Source organism: Aphelocoma coerulescens, chromosome 3 (assembly GCF_041296385.1).
Source record: "Aphelocoma coerulescens isolate FSJ_1873_10779 chromosome 3, UR_Acoe_1.0, whole genome shotgun sequence".
NCBI lineage: Eukaryota > Metazoa > Chordata > Aves > Passeriformes > Corvidae > Aphelocoma > Aphelocoma coerulescens.
Window position 1 is genome coordinate 40,538,779 of NC_091016.1, and position 12,618 is coordinate 40,551,396.

The following is a 12,618-nucleotide window of genomic DNA, read 5'->3' on the forward strand; positions in this document are numbered from 1 at the left end:
TGTGAAGCCTTGTTGTCAGCGTGAAGAATCACAAGATTGTGTTAAAAGGCATACAGAATTCAATACCTTTCTCAACATTTGAAATGTGATCTTTGCAAGTGATCATCAGTTCTTGTCATTTCCCCCAAACTATAAACAACTCAAGTTTAAGATTTCACTAAGAGGGATAAAATACTCTGCAGGTTAATGGGAAGGGAGGGTTATAGTCCATGAACTAGTTGGTAAAGGACCTTCTTTCAGACTTCATCTTTAAAGGACTCTACCATGCCATCTAGGATTTTCACGTAATAAAGGCAATTTATCGTTTTAATCAGACCATTTCTATTCAAAGAGACTTCAGGTGGCTGTACCACATGAAATATTTTCCTGTGCCTCTTGAAGTCAATGTGACTGTGATTGCAAATTCACACTCACTAATGTAAAGAATAGCAGACTGTTGCATTATGCAAGCCCATCCACATTCTTTCACATCCCTGTAAATGCAGCTTCTTTCCTGTCTTGATTGTACTGTACACTCTAACAATGGGTTTCACCTAATAAGCTATTCAGGAAACTTACACAGCGTGTAGGTCCTCTCAGCCCATTTCCTTGCTGTTACAAGTAACATGAAAAATGCTTTCAAACATCATCTGAGACAGGAACACTCTGAAGCACCTTAAATTCTCATAAAATATTCACTAGAGCTATCCACAGTATCAGTTCTATTGTGGCCTCCAACACAGTTAAGTCATGTACTACTGCTGCAGGAAGAAAAGTCTTGAAGGAAATCTCTACCCCACATAAGTAGAGTATGTTCAAAGTCCCATGCATGGAGAAGAAAAAGATGGGGGAGGGGAAGAATGAAAATCATATCTAGAATTTAAAAAAAAAAAAAGAAAAATAAAAAGAAAACAGCTGTTTTCTTTTAGCTATTCTAGAATTACATTATAATCACCGTGAGATAAATGCTCTAACCTCCATCTGTACCATCCCAATCTTTCTCCTCCCACATCAGTGCTGAATTTGCTGGAATAGAAGAAGGAATCAGCCAAGAACGTTAAAAAATATTTCCAGTTAGGAAGATACTTGCATGTGGTTTGGAACAGTACTGACATCCCATTTACCTCAGATCTGACCACTATGGGACCTCTAAGTAGCTCCTGTCTCTATCATTTGGAAAATGCCATGCCCAACTACTGGAGCAACACTTTTCTTCTGGAGTCCCAGCTGGCAGACAGCCTAACAGAGCACCTAGACAGTGGTCTAGAAAATAAGGAAAAAAAAAAGAGGTGGGGGGGGGAAAAAGAAGCTGGCTTACGTGCTCCAGTTTGTCTTTCCTCCTCAGCCAGACACTGGCACTGTAGTCCTGCTGCTTGACAGTGCTGTAGAAGTTCGCACCTACTCTGGTGAGGCTTGGGGAAGGCTCCCTCGGTCTGCTCTTCAGCCTCATCTGCTCGAAGCCCTCATGGGGGGATGAGGAGAGCCAGTCATGCCTGACTTCCATCTTGACATGACAAGGCAAAGTCCAAGGGAAAAAAACCAGAAGAAATGAAGAAATTAAGAGGCACTAAACGAAGATGGTCCAAAAAGGAAAAGGATGGGAGAAGGAGAAAAAGAAGGAAAGAAAAAAACCCCTTAAAACCAGAAAATGGTAAGAGAAGGGAGAGACAAGGAGAAATAAGGTAGAAGGAGTGGAGGGAGAAGAAAAGGCTGCAGGTACGAGAGAGGAGCGGGCTGGGAAAGATGAAAGGGCACTCGGGAAAGAAGATGCTCCAAGATGCCGCTGCTTGTTGCCCTGGCCGCCACCGAGCTGCAGTCCAGGACCGACGCAGCGGGAAGCGGCTGCGTGCGGCTCTGCCCGGGACGAAGGCGAGGGGCGGCGCGGCCCCGGCAGCCGAGGCCGGGCGGGGCTGCCGCCTCCAGCCCGCCTGCAGGTTGGCGCAGTGGAGGGGCCGCCGCCCGCCCGGGGATGCGCCCGGCTCCTCCCCCACCTCCCCTCCCCGCAGCCACCTTCGGGGAAGCAGCCAGCGGCACGGGAGAGCCCCTTCCTTTCGAGAGGAGCTGCCGCTGCCGCCCTCCTGGGGCCCCCCGTGCCCCTAGGGAAGTTGTTTCGTTTGCTCTCCCCCCGTCCCGGCGGCACCGACCCGCCCGCAGCCCGCCGAGGGCTGGGCGGCCGCTTGCCACTCCCTCTCCTGGAAGCCTTTGTCCGATCTCCCCACGGCGGAGGCTCCCGGGGCCGCTGCCCGCTGCCCTGTCCTGCCCAGCCCGGGGCGGGGTGTGCCCCTCACCCCGCCCGGCTCCGCCGCGGCCAGCGGGGATGCGGGGCTGTGGGCGCCGGAGGCACCGCGCCGGCCTCTCCCGCAGCCCCTCTCCGTCACCGCGTCCCCTCCCTCCCTGGGCAGGGGCTCCCGGTGCTCTCGGGCGTAACCAGACCGAGCTGCCGGTCCTTTCGCCGGGGCAGCCAGGAGCGCACCTCGCCTGACCAGGAGGCGAAAGCCCCGGCTCGGATCCGGTCCAGGTCCGAGTCCCGCCTGGAAGCCCTCGCCGCTGCAGCGGCTCAGCCAGCACCAGACCTCAGAAATCAAATCGCTTCTGTGGTCCCGGTGGGCAATGTAGCTGGGATGCCCATACTCGTAGATCCCTGGCATCTAGGATTTCTCTCATAAAATAAAAGACCTTTTGGGGTGGTTTCTATAGTCCGCTGCCATCTCTTTTAGTAGAAGTTGATGTGTGTTGCTATTTAGCTCAAACGTGTTTCAGCAGAAAAAAGGACTTTCCTTTTTCACAGTATGAAAAGCCACCTCGCTAATTGCCCACACACTTTGCAAAGCTATATTAGGCATAGACAAGAAAACTTTCTCACACAGTGCATCAAGAAATATTTACTGGAGCTCAGAACAACATTTCAGTTTCTGGTCAATACTTGCTGTCAGGCAAGTGTTTGCATGTATTCCTGTCCTTTGGAAATAGGTGCCTCTATGAGCATGTACAATTAATACATCGACATCTGCAGATTTTTTTTCCCCTGCTACAGAACTAAACTGATGTAGCTATTCAGATAAAGGGATGCTGAACTAGAAGTCTACACTTGAATCCAGTTAACAGAAAATAGCCTTTGAATGGTAAAAAAAGTTCATCCAGACAAATTTCTGAGAAAATTGTAGAAGAGCCCTCAGCTAATCACTTGATCTACAGTGAGCTCTACTTCCATCTGATCAAAAGGCAAATTTAAAATATCCATATGATTGGACTTAAGGTGTATTACTGCAAAATATCAGCCATGAACCAGACAGATAATGATTTTTTCTTGTCAAAATTCCAAGGATAAAGGCAAAACTCATAACTGAGGGCTATTATTAAAAGATAATACTAGTATCTTTGTGAAATACTCGAAAAATAAACTGAACGGTAGCAGAGGTTTGGTAGGAACATAAATTACAGCATCTTCTTCTAAAACTAGAAAGACAATTTCAAAATACTTGCCTAAATACTACTACAAAAAAGAGTGTAACAAAATATCAACAACCAGAACTTTCAGTGTTATACACAATGTTATATACTTTTAACTCACCAGTGTAAAGGATTTGCAGTTTTCTTTCTAATAACTTTCTAGTTTCTTCAGTTAGAAAATTTAGGTATTTCCAAGACTATCAATACAACCTCAAAACACCTGGATCAAAAATGAGACCTATGTGATCCTGCTGCATGCAGGACACACTTGAAGGCACTGGGATTTAATGTATGGCACATCCCAGCTGAAGCAGTTTTAAACTTGATTAGAAGCCTGCTGAACTGAACTTTAGCTGTAGATGCCCATTAAGGAATTCTATATGCTCATAGATGCACCTACTCCCAAAGGACGGGAATAAATGCAAACATTCATTCAGAAGAAAGGAAAAGAAAGGAAAAGAGCCTCTGTGTTTCTTCAAGTGTATCATAACCCAGCAGGTGTACATATACATACATATATATATATCGTGTTCTTAGAAAAACTGCCTGTGCTGTAAAGCAGGAGAGCCTGCTTTGTGCTGGGTTTGCCTAAGAATTTTCACATTGTCTCTATAGCAGTATATGAAGCACTTAAACCTTGTCTTTATCCTTCAGATATTTCTGGTTTATGCTGCCTGCAAATATTAAAAAAGAAAGGTTGTTAGTGTCACTCTGCAGTTGCCACCTGCTTTGCTCCCCATCCCTTAGTACTATAACAGAATCAATATGCCCCTGTACTTGAGTACAAGACATTGTCTCATTCCCCCATATGTATTAAGATTCTTTTTTTTTTAACATATGTTAGCTTTTTGGTAGGGTTAATTTGTCCTACCTTCCCTAGCTGCACTACCAGCAGACCTCAACTGCCAGAGGAACTTCTTTCTGCCTACCCAGGACAGCCAGAAAATGGAGTCCTAAAGTTGCTTTTAGTCTCTAGGCTATAAAGAGAAAGTTTGCTCCTTTTTCCAAACACCTTCTTTGACACGTAGGTGTGCTGCATTCTACTACTACTACTGCCAACATTATTATTATTATCCCAGTCCTACTCTCACTAGGAATGAGAGAGAAAAGGCAAAAAAGAAGCCTGGAAAAAGTCTGTTAAAATCATGTGAGCAAGCTATGCTTGCAAAGCCTTTGTTGCTTACTAACCCCAAGCAGAAAAGATTCCTAGTGGGAAAACATAATCTAATGACTATAAATTTTTGTGGTTTTGTAAAAATTTTACTCAGGTAAAGTAATAAGATAAGAATACAATGTCAATCCCTAGTGAATACATGACTATTAATCTAATTTGAAAAGAGTAAAGAGCTGTTTCCCAGGTTTTGTGTTCCAGTTTATTTCCAGGTTAGATCTATGCAAAAAAAAAAAAAAAAAAAAACCCACCAGTTTTGTTCAAACAACCACAAGCATATCAACAAATTCAACTCTAAGATAATTCAGCTCATTAAAATTCAATCAGATCAGCAATTCCAATTGGCTGTATGAGCTGGATTAAACTGCTGTCTTTCTCTTCCACATAATTTTCAGAACTACCCAAACACCTGCTCCTGTCAAGGCCCTTTGCTTCCACAGCCAGATGACTACAGCAGCAAGGATGACTGAAAATACAAACATCACACTTATATAATTAGCAATAGATCCAAGTCATGCGTATCATAATATGATTTTACCTTACCATGGTTCAGGCTACCATTTTCTTCAATTCACTGCCCATCTTATCAAGACTCAGAGGAACTCCTTTTAAGCAATCTACAGAATTTTCCATTTGCCATACCAACAGGATGAATGCTGTAGGGGGCAGAGTTAACTCAGGCCAATGCAAAGAAAATCAAGATAGAAGTGGAAACGTGTAGGTAGGGCTACAACAGATATATTTTTTTAAAAAGACAGCTTCTATTTCTCCCAAAAATCATATCCAGACAAGTTTTAAAGGACTTGCTCCCTGTGCTCTAGCTTTCTAAACACACTGTTTTTAATGAACAAGTTCTAGCAATTCAACATATCTACAAAAACCTTAGACTTTTTATCAGCAAATAGCGTCTACCTAGAGCCATAAAAACTCCTATAGCACAACTTTATTTTGGCTTCAGAGCTATACTTGCATGCATGCACCTGTAATAGATTCAAAGCCTCCTTACAAAGTACTAATTTCCAATGCAGAGCTGAGCTGCACACAAGCACTGGCCCACTTTTTAGAATGTACCACACCTGACCAAAGCAGCAGGCAGCAATTGCCTGCAGGCTTCAGCTGCTGTCCAGTCAGAGGCGTGTGACTGATGCCAGCTCCAGCAGCAGTCCTGGGCCTGGAAGCCAGGTGGGAAGGGAACTGTCCCCTGCTTACCCGGCTCAGCTGAACTTGTTTCTCATCTAGGAATTGACAAAAACACTCAAATGGGGAGATCTTTTTACCTCCCAATAACACTGGCCTGTCCCAGATTAAATTAATAGTCTTTCAAACAATTTTTAGAATTACCAAAACACCAGCTCTTTCCCCACCCCCCAAATTCTATCAGCCTACAAAGAAAAAACCCATTGCATCAGGCTGTTTCCTCTATGCTGATATGCTGGCAGTGTCACCAAGCCTATCTGCTACTACCTCCTGGAAGCAGCTGCCAATCATTGAAACATGGGTTTGCTATAGGGAAGGACCAGAGAGAAAAAAAAAATAAAGAGAAAACAGATTTTTTTCCCCTATAGTGCAATATCCTACAGCGCCAAGCACTAGGTCAAAATAGTAAAACTCACTAGATGCACAGTAAGAAAAATGTAAGGAAGGAGCTGAACTGCTATATGGAGATGTGTAAATAATTTCTGCATTGTTGCTTTGCCAAATCCTATGCAGCACAGTATGAAACCTTTGTACAGAATTTCTATATCTTCAGTTTTTGGACAAGAATTGAAGTCACAAGTATGTAATGGGAGTTTCAAACCTAAAGTCAAAGTGAAGTTTTGGAGTTGGAGGTGCTTCAGATTTCAGGTTATGAACATATCAGACACCTACTTCAGAAATTACATGGAAGTGTTGTCTAATACTGATAGTGTTGTCTGCTTTAGCTTCCCTGTGTCTTTCTGAATTCAACTATTAACCAAATTCTTCTGTGTCTCTTGCCTGAAATTTTAACCTCAAACTTTTTCTTCTTTGCATGATCTCTGATTCAAAATAAACAAAAACCAACACCAAACAAACAAAAGCCCCCAAAACACAAACAAACAAACACAACAAAACCCACACAAAGAAGCAAATGATAAACCTTAACACACAGAACAACTACCTGTTAGGAACATCATTAATCTTGAGACACCTCTTGTCTGTCAGTTTTGGTGGAAATAAGCCATGTCCCAGACCATGTTAGTCTGGGATTGACAGACTAATAGTATAATTACATAAACTTTGTTTCCTTTAGAAACGAAATAAAAAATACCTGAGACATCAATTAATTCATTTTCCATTTGAAATAAAATATTATCCTGTAAGTATCACCCAAATTTCCACTTTGCCTAGAAGTCCGGGGCTAGAATGTTTCTCCTAGGGCATCCTTTCCACCTCCATGTAACCTAAGAAGGTGCTAAAGTGGCCCCTTGGCTCTGCCTTGTCCTGCATGGATACCAGCATGGACTGGGATGCTCTTACTTTCACTACGGATTGTGAGAGAATATATGATATCTTCCATCTGAAATCAAATTCTGCCTTCATTCCTTCTATGTTCCTTCATCCCTTCCCCCACACCCATCCACACATTGCCAAAGAACATTTTCAGTTCTGGGCCTCAATAATCTTGTCCAGACAAGATTTCATCCTGCACCTTAAAATAGTATTCATTAGTTCCACATACTAATGGGGCCAAATTCTGTCCTCTATTCCACCTCTATGTCCCCACTGAAGTCATGAAACAAAAATAATTTTATAATGAACCTGTAACCAGGGGCCAAAATTTGGCCTATATTTATTTAAAATAAATCTACAGCAAGTAATAGGTGTCCACTTACCCTGAGAATGAGGCATTTTTGTGAAGGGTGCTGGCTTTTCTGTTTACTGGGCAGGTTCACATCTATCTCAGCTTGAGTTCTTCATGCTGAATTTATCTGGTTGGTGCAGCAAAGTGCAATAAGCAGACTGCTGACAAGATCTAAGCTCTCAAGGAGTCTTGCTCTGAAGTGAGTTGTTAAAATTGTTCCAGAGGAGTGGCAGTCAGCAGACAAAACACACTGAAAGGGACAATGTTTTTAACAGTTGTTCAGGGATAGAGGAATGCTCTTTCACTTTTATTTTCAACCCATATATAAATTTTGATTGATAGCAAGGGATATATTCTCTACCTCTGCACAATTTGAGGTGTAGGGAGGAAGGGGAGAGAAAAATTGAACAACCTTTAATGAATCATTGAATCACTAAGGTTGGAAAAGATCTCTAAGATAATTGAATAAAACCTTTGGTACTTTGTTCACCACTAAACCATATCCCCAAGTGCCACATCCACATGCCTTGTGAATACTTCCCAGATATGGTGATTCTACCATTTTCCTGAGCAGCCTGTTCCAATACCTGAATGCTACTACATAAATAAAAAAAGAATGTAAAGAAAATAAATTCAATTAGAGGGTGGGGGAAGTAAAACAAAGAGGAGGAAACATTAGTGAATACTCTTTTTTGCCTGGATTGGTAGGGCAGTATAAGGAAAGAACAGGCTCTAAGATTAGCACTCTTAAACTTCCCCTAAGTACATTTTCACAAGGCTTAATATGGTGCAAAGAAAGAAATGTATTTCAAAAAGAATAAAATAGCACAAAGCCCTTTTTCTTCTTTTTTTTAATATCAGAGTACCTCTGTAGTGTGTTTGTACTTACTCAGCAAAATTTTCATCACAAAAAGTATTAAAACAGGAATTATCCAAAGCAATCTTACACAAAAGACTTTTTTTATCTATAAAGTATATTTCTACCATAAAAAAAAGTATACTTCAAAATAATCTAAAAATTTTTAACATAGAAAAAAAATTTCAATATATTCTACGTAATTTTACAGCACAGAAAATTTTTGAAGATATTTCTCTGAACCAAAGAAAATTATCTAAATTATAACTGCCCTTTGGATATTAGCTCAGAACTTTCTAAATAATGTCAAAGTGCAAGCTACAGTATCAGAAGCTTTAACATAACCTATTTTCTAATTGCAATAAAACTTAGAAGAAAAAGAAATTTATCTGTATTTGTGCCATCCTATCTACCATGGATACAGTTGACTTGCAACGTTTTTCACTGAAGTGTTTGTAAGCGTTTGGATGGTGGCTTCCAGTGAAATACAGGTGAAAGGGTCATTATTTGCTGAAATATTTTCCACTGAGAGAAAGCAGAAAGTTATGCCACAAAAGTCATGACTTTTTTCACCAAAAGAGTTATGTCATGTTACATCAGACATCAGACTTCCTTGTGTGACCAGAAAGATATTTATTGGTGTGACAATACCTAAAATTAGATTAAATAGGACTCATGAGGCAATGTGACATGAGTTCTTTAACTGTGTGCTTATCTTTGTACCATGGCCCAACAGCATTTGGGGTAGTTGCATTTGAATCAGACCAGCTATGCATAGAAGAGCAGAGAGGAAGGACAATGTCCACACATGGTTGGTGCAAGAGAGAAGAAGAATAGACTCTAGCAGCCTGGATTTAGAGTGGTTTGAGTTACAGAGAATCATGTCCTTACAAATAGTGTATTTTTTATAAAGCTTGACTGACCCAGAAGATTACATATATGATTAACATTTCAGGCCAAGTTTTCTAAAGGTTATTATCAATGAGTGCCTAGCATACATTATGGCACAGGTACAATATAAAAAAATTACAGGCACTGTCTCATTCACATTTGCTGTGACAGAGATCTTGGGATTCTTTGTGCAAGGTTTTGCATAGATATATTCTAATTGATACTCTCTGCCTCTCAAGCTTTCTATCTGAATAAACAAGACAGAGATCAGAGAAAGAAAGGAAGCAGTTATTCCATTTTAGCAGATAAAACTTGAGATACAAAGAAGACATGCCAAAAGCTATTATGTGGCCTGTAAAAGACCTAAAGGTTGAGATAGGATCTCCTGGAATTCATGCCACTCTTTAGCCAGAAAGCACACCGTGGTTTTGTGTTAATGATTCAACACTACAGAGGAAATTTCAGCTCACTGGTTATGCAGTAAAGGATTTCACTATGTTTCTCTCCTATGGCTTTACTAACATAAGTACCAGTGAGGGTGCTGAAAATACTATAAATGTGCTGTCAAACAGATATGACCTCAACCAGACTTGGAGAATTCATTACATGATTTTGACAGCTGTATTACAAACTCTTGATTACTTTAACCCTGATGCTATTTCAGTAACACAGAGTGAAGGAGAATAAGGTACAGGAAAACAAAAATACAGACTATATCATCTGTTACTTAAAGGAGGTGGAAATGAATAACTATTGGTGACAAATGCTAACAGGAAACAAAAACACTTCTAATAAGATGGTGATAAAAAGCAAGCAATGTGTACCAGTTTGTGAGTTGCAACAATATGAGGCAAAGATAAAAATTTTCAGGAAAGTGCATTTACCTTGACAACAAAAACGAAGTGGATTCCTAGCACAAAAAGATTAACAGGTAGAGGGCTAGAGGGGTTTTCTACCAAGATAAACTAATACAAAGGAGGAAACCAATGCAAGTACCAACAGTCAGAGTTAGGTTTTTCATTGGTGTCGATCCCCTCATCTGACTCAGCTTTGTTTCTTGGTTATATGGGACATGAGTCAAAGCTGCTAATATTCTGTCCCTGACAAACTGTTTTCCACCTCAAGAAGCAGTAGTTGGTTTGAAGATTGAAACATGTATAGTGTCTCACATTTCAGAAAAATGGGGAGGAATTAATGATGTAGTCTTTCTCACTGCCCCCAAAACTATTTTTTTCCTAATGCATATATTTCTGTTACATTTAACATATTTGAAAGGGGACATGCTGGAGCTGGCCAGAAAAGCTGTTGGTTTATACTTAATTTTACCCATTTGAATATGCACTGATGTGCAGTTGTGTTAATGTGAGCAAAGTGACCAACACTTTGCTGAATCATTGATGACTATGATTCAGAAAGGACTGAAGCTGTCTGAGATCCCTGGGATATAGGATAGTCTTACTTTTTATGAACTTCTGGGAGCAGATTAACATAATTAAACACAATATATTTGCCTTTAGAGCCACAGCTTCAAAGAAACAGTCTTAGCTCATCCTCACTTAGCTGTATCCTCACTTGGAGGTTATACTGGAAGACAAAAGCTGAATGAGGGAGCATGAATAAGTGTCTCTGCAAGCAGTGCTTCCTCTACTGTATCATTTGGTTAGGCCCTTGTATGCAGAGTCAGGCAGCATTGCCATAGCTCCAACCTATCACAGGCACATGTGAGACATGCTCCTGCTGAACTTTGCTGACTTCTTGTACAAAATGTGTTTCATTCTAACAAAATCCACCGGAAATGTATTCTAAGATAAGAGTTATTTTTCCTCATAAACACTCTCAATAGCTTAAACTAAATCTTCTTGAAATGAAAAGTGAAAACTCCTGTGAAGCTGGAAAACTTACTTCCTTAAATCACCAGAATGGCTGTAAACTGGCAAGGGAGGGACTGCAGTATTTACACAGTTTGCATACTCTACTCTAGAAAGGAAAAAATCAAAATTTCTTTAGAGGACTGAAAAATAAAAATAATTAGCGCTTTTATCAAAGTGGAATTTTGATCATCTGCAAAGCCTAGAAACTACTGTAAATGTTCAAGCTATTGAATGTTGAAGCATGCATTACCCTTTCCTGAAAACTGTTGTGGTGCATGTGATCCCTTTTTATATGGCACAAGAGGGATTCAGGTAATCCCTAGATGTGTCACTAAGATTTTTTCATGCAGAAAACATTTGCAATTGTGGTAGTCCTTAGGAAAAGGTAGAAAAGATTGATGCAGTGTAAGGTATTTTAGTATTTAGTAGATATACTGGGTTATTGCTGTTTGTTTTCCAGTTAATTTGCAGCACTCTACTTTCCTTCTGTAAAGTATTTAATTATCCTTATGTAATGAAAGTTAGAAGCTGAAAAACCTGAAGCAGTTACATAAATGCTTAAACCCATCAACCAAATTTATCAGGCGTTCTAGAATTTACAAATTCAAATACAAATTCTTGAAATGTTATAGAAATCAAAATAAGGGCACTTTAGGGATCTTTTCTTTTGAGAGATTTAATATGCTCCATGCTTTGGAATAGAAGTAGAATTTACAAGGGGTTGATTTTGTACCAGGAACGTGCTTCCACATTTCTTGTAAAATTTCATCCACAACTGACCATGTTGTACTTCTAATTCATACAGTTTGCTCATTATGTACTTCTTAGAGCTCACATGAAATTCCAAGAAACTATATAGGTAAAGAATACCCCAGTATCACATACTAAAGAGTTTTCCCAGGCTTCTTCTGTCTGTATTTCTTCTGTGGGGTTGGGAACCAGAACAAGAAAAGATTCTCTCTTCTGTGAATCTCTGTCTTAACAGCAAGGCATAAAAGACAGAAGAGTCCGTTCAAAAAGGAAAGGAAGTTTAGAAATGGAATATTATCTCTGATCGTGGGAACTGCAAAGTGGGAGTTAATTAGAACTGGCTTTCTTGGAATGAAGGCAGTCATGAGGTTTTCACCAGAAGAGAAGAGAGTTTGCTTTTAGAGAAGACTGAGGCTTGTTTTTCTGCAATTCAGTACACACTCTTTTGGGGCTATCCCGTAAGTGCCACATCCCTACAGTCAAAGTATTGATCAAATGTAAGTTCCTTCTGCTGGTTCAATGGATACTTCTTCAAGAGCTTTCCCTGTAACTCTAACTTTAGGCAAATGCCTGGCTAGCACCATCACAAAATCAATAATCTCAGTATTACAAAGAATCATAGAACTTCTAGTTGAAGGGATCAATGCAGCTCATCAAGTCCAAATCCCCGCTCATTGCAGGGCTACCTAAAAGTAAACAGTATGGCTAAGAGTGTTGTCCAGCTGCACCTTGAACTCTGGCAGGCTTGATGTTTCACCACTTCCCTGGGAAGCCTGGCGATTCACCCTCTCACAGGCAGGGAGAGACACTTTCCTAATATCCAATC

At 40.5% G+C, this 12,618-nt stretch overlaps 1 protein-coding gene across 2 annotated transcripts in view; it reads right to left on the reverse strand.

The window, feature by feature from the left end:
• Positions 1-3,671, reverse strand: part of PLD5 (phospholipase D family member 5) — a 177,645-nt gene extending 173,974 nt beyond the window's left edge. Inside the window, exons 1-2 of one of the 2 annotated variants that reach the window (XM_069009899.1) lie at positions 3,551-3,671; positions 1,298-1,483 (exon numbers count right to left, since the gene is read on the reverse strand). In XM_069009899.1, coding sequence (XP_068866000.1) covers positions 1,298-1,483 — 186 coding nt within the window. In that variant the 5' untranslated portion in view covers positions 3,551-3,671. Of the gene's footprint in view, positions 1-1,297; positions 2,112-3,550 lie in introns of those variants that run through there. The other variant, XM_069009898.1, reaches the window with a different exon arrangement.
• Between the last annotated feature and the right edge of the window lie 8,947 nt (positions 3,672-12,618).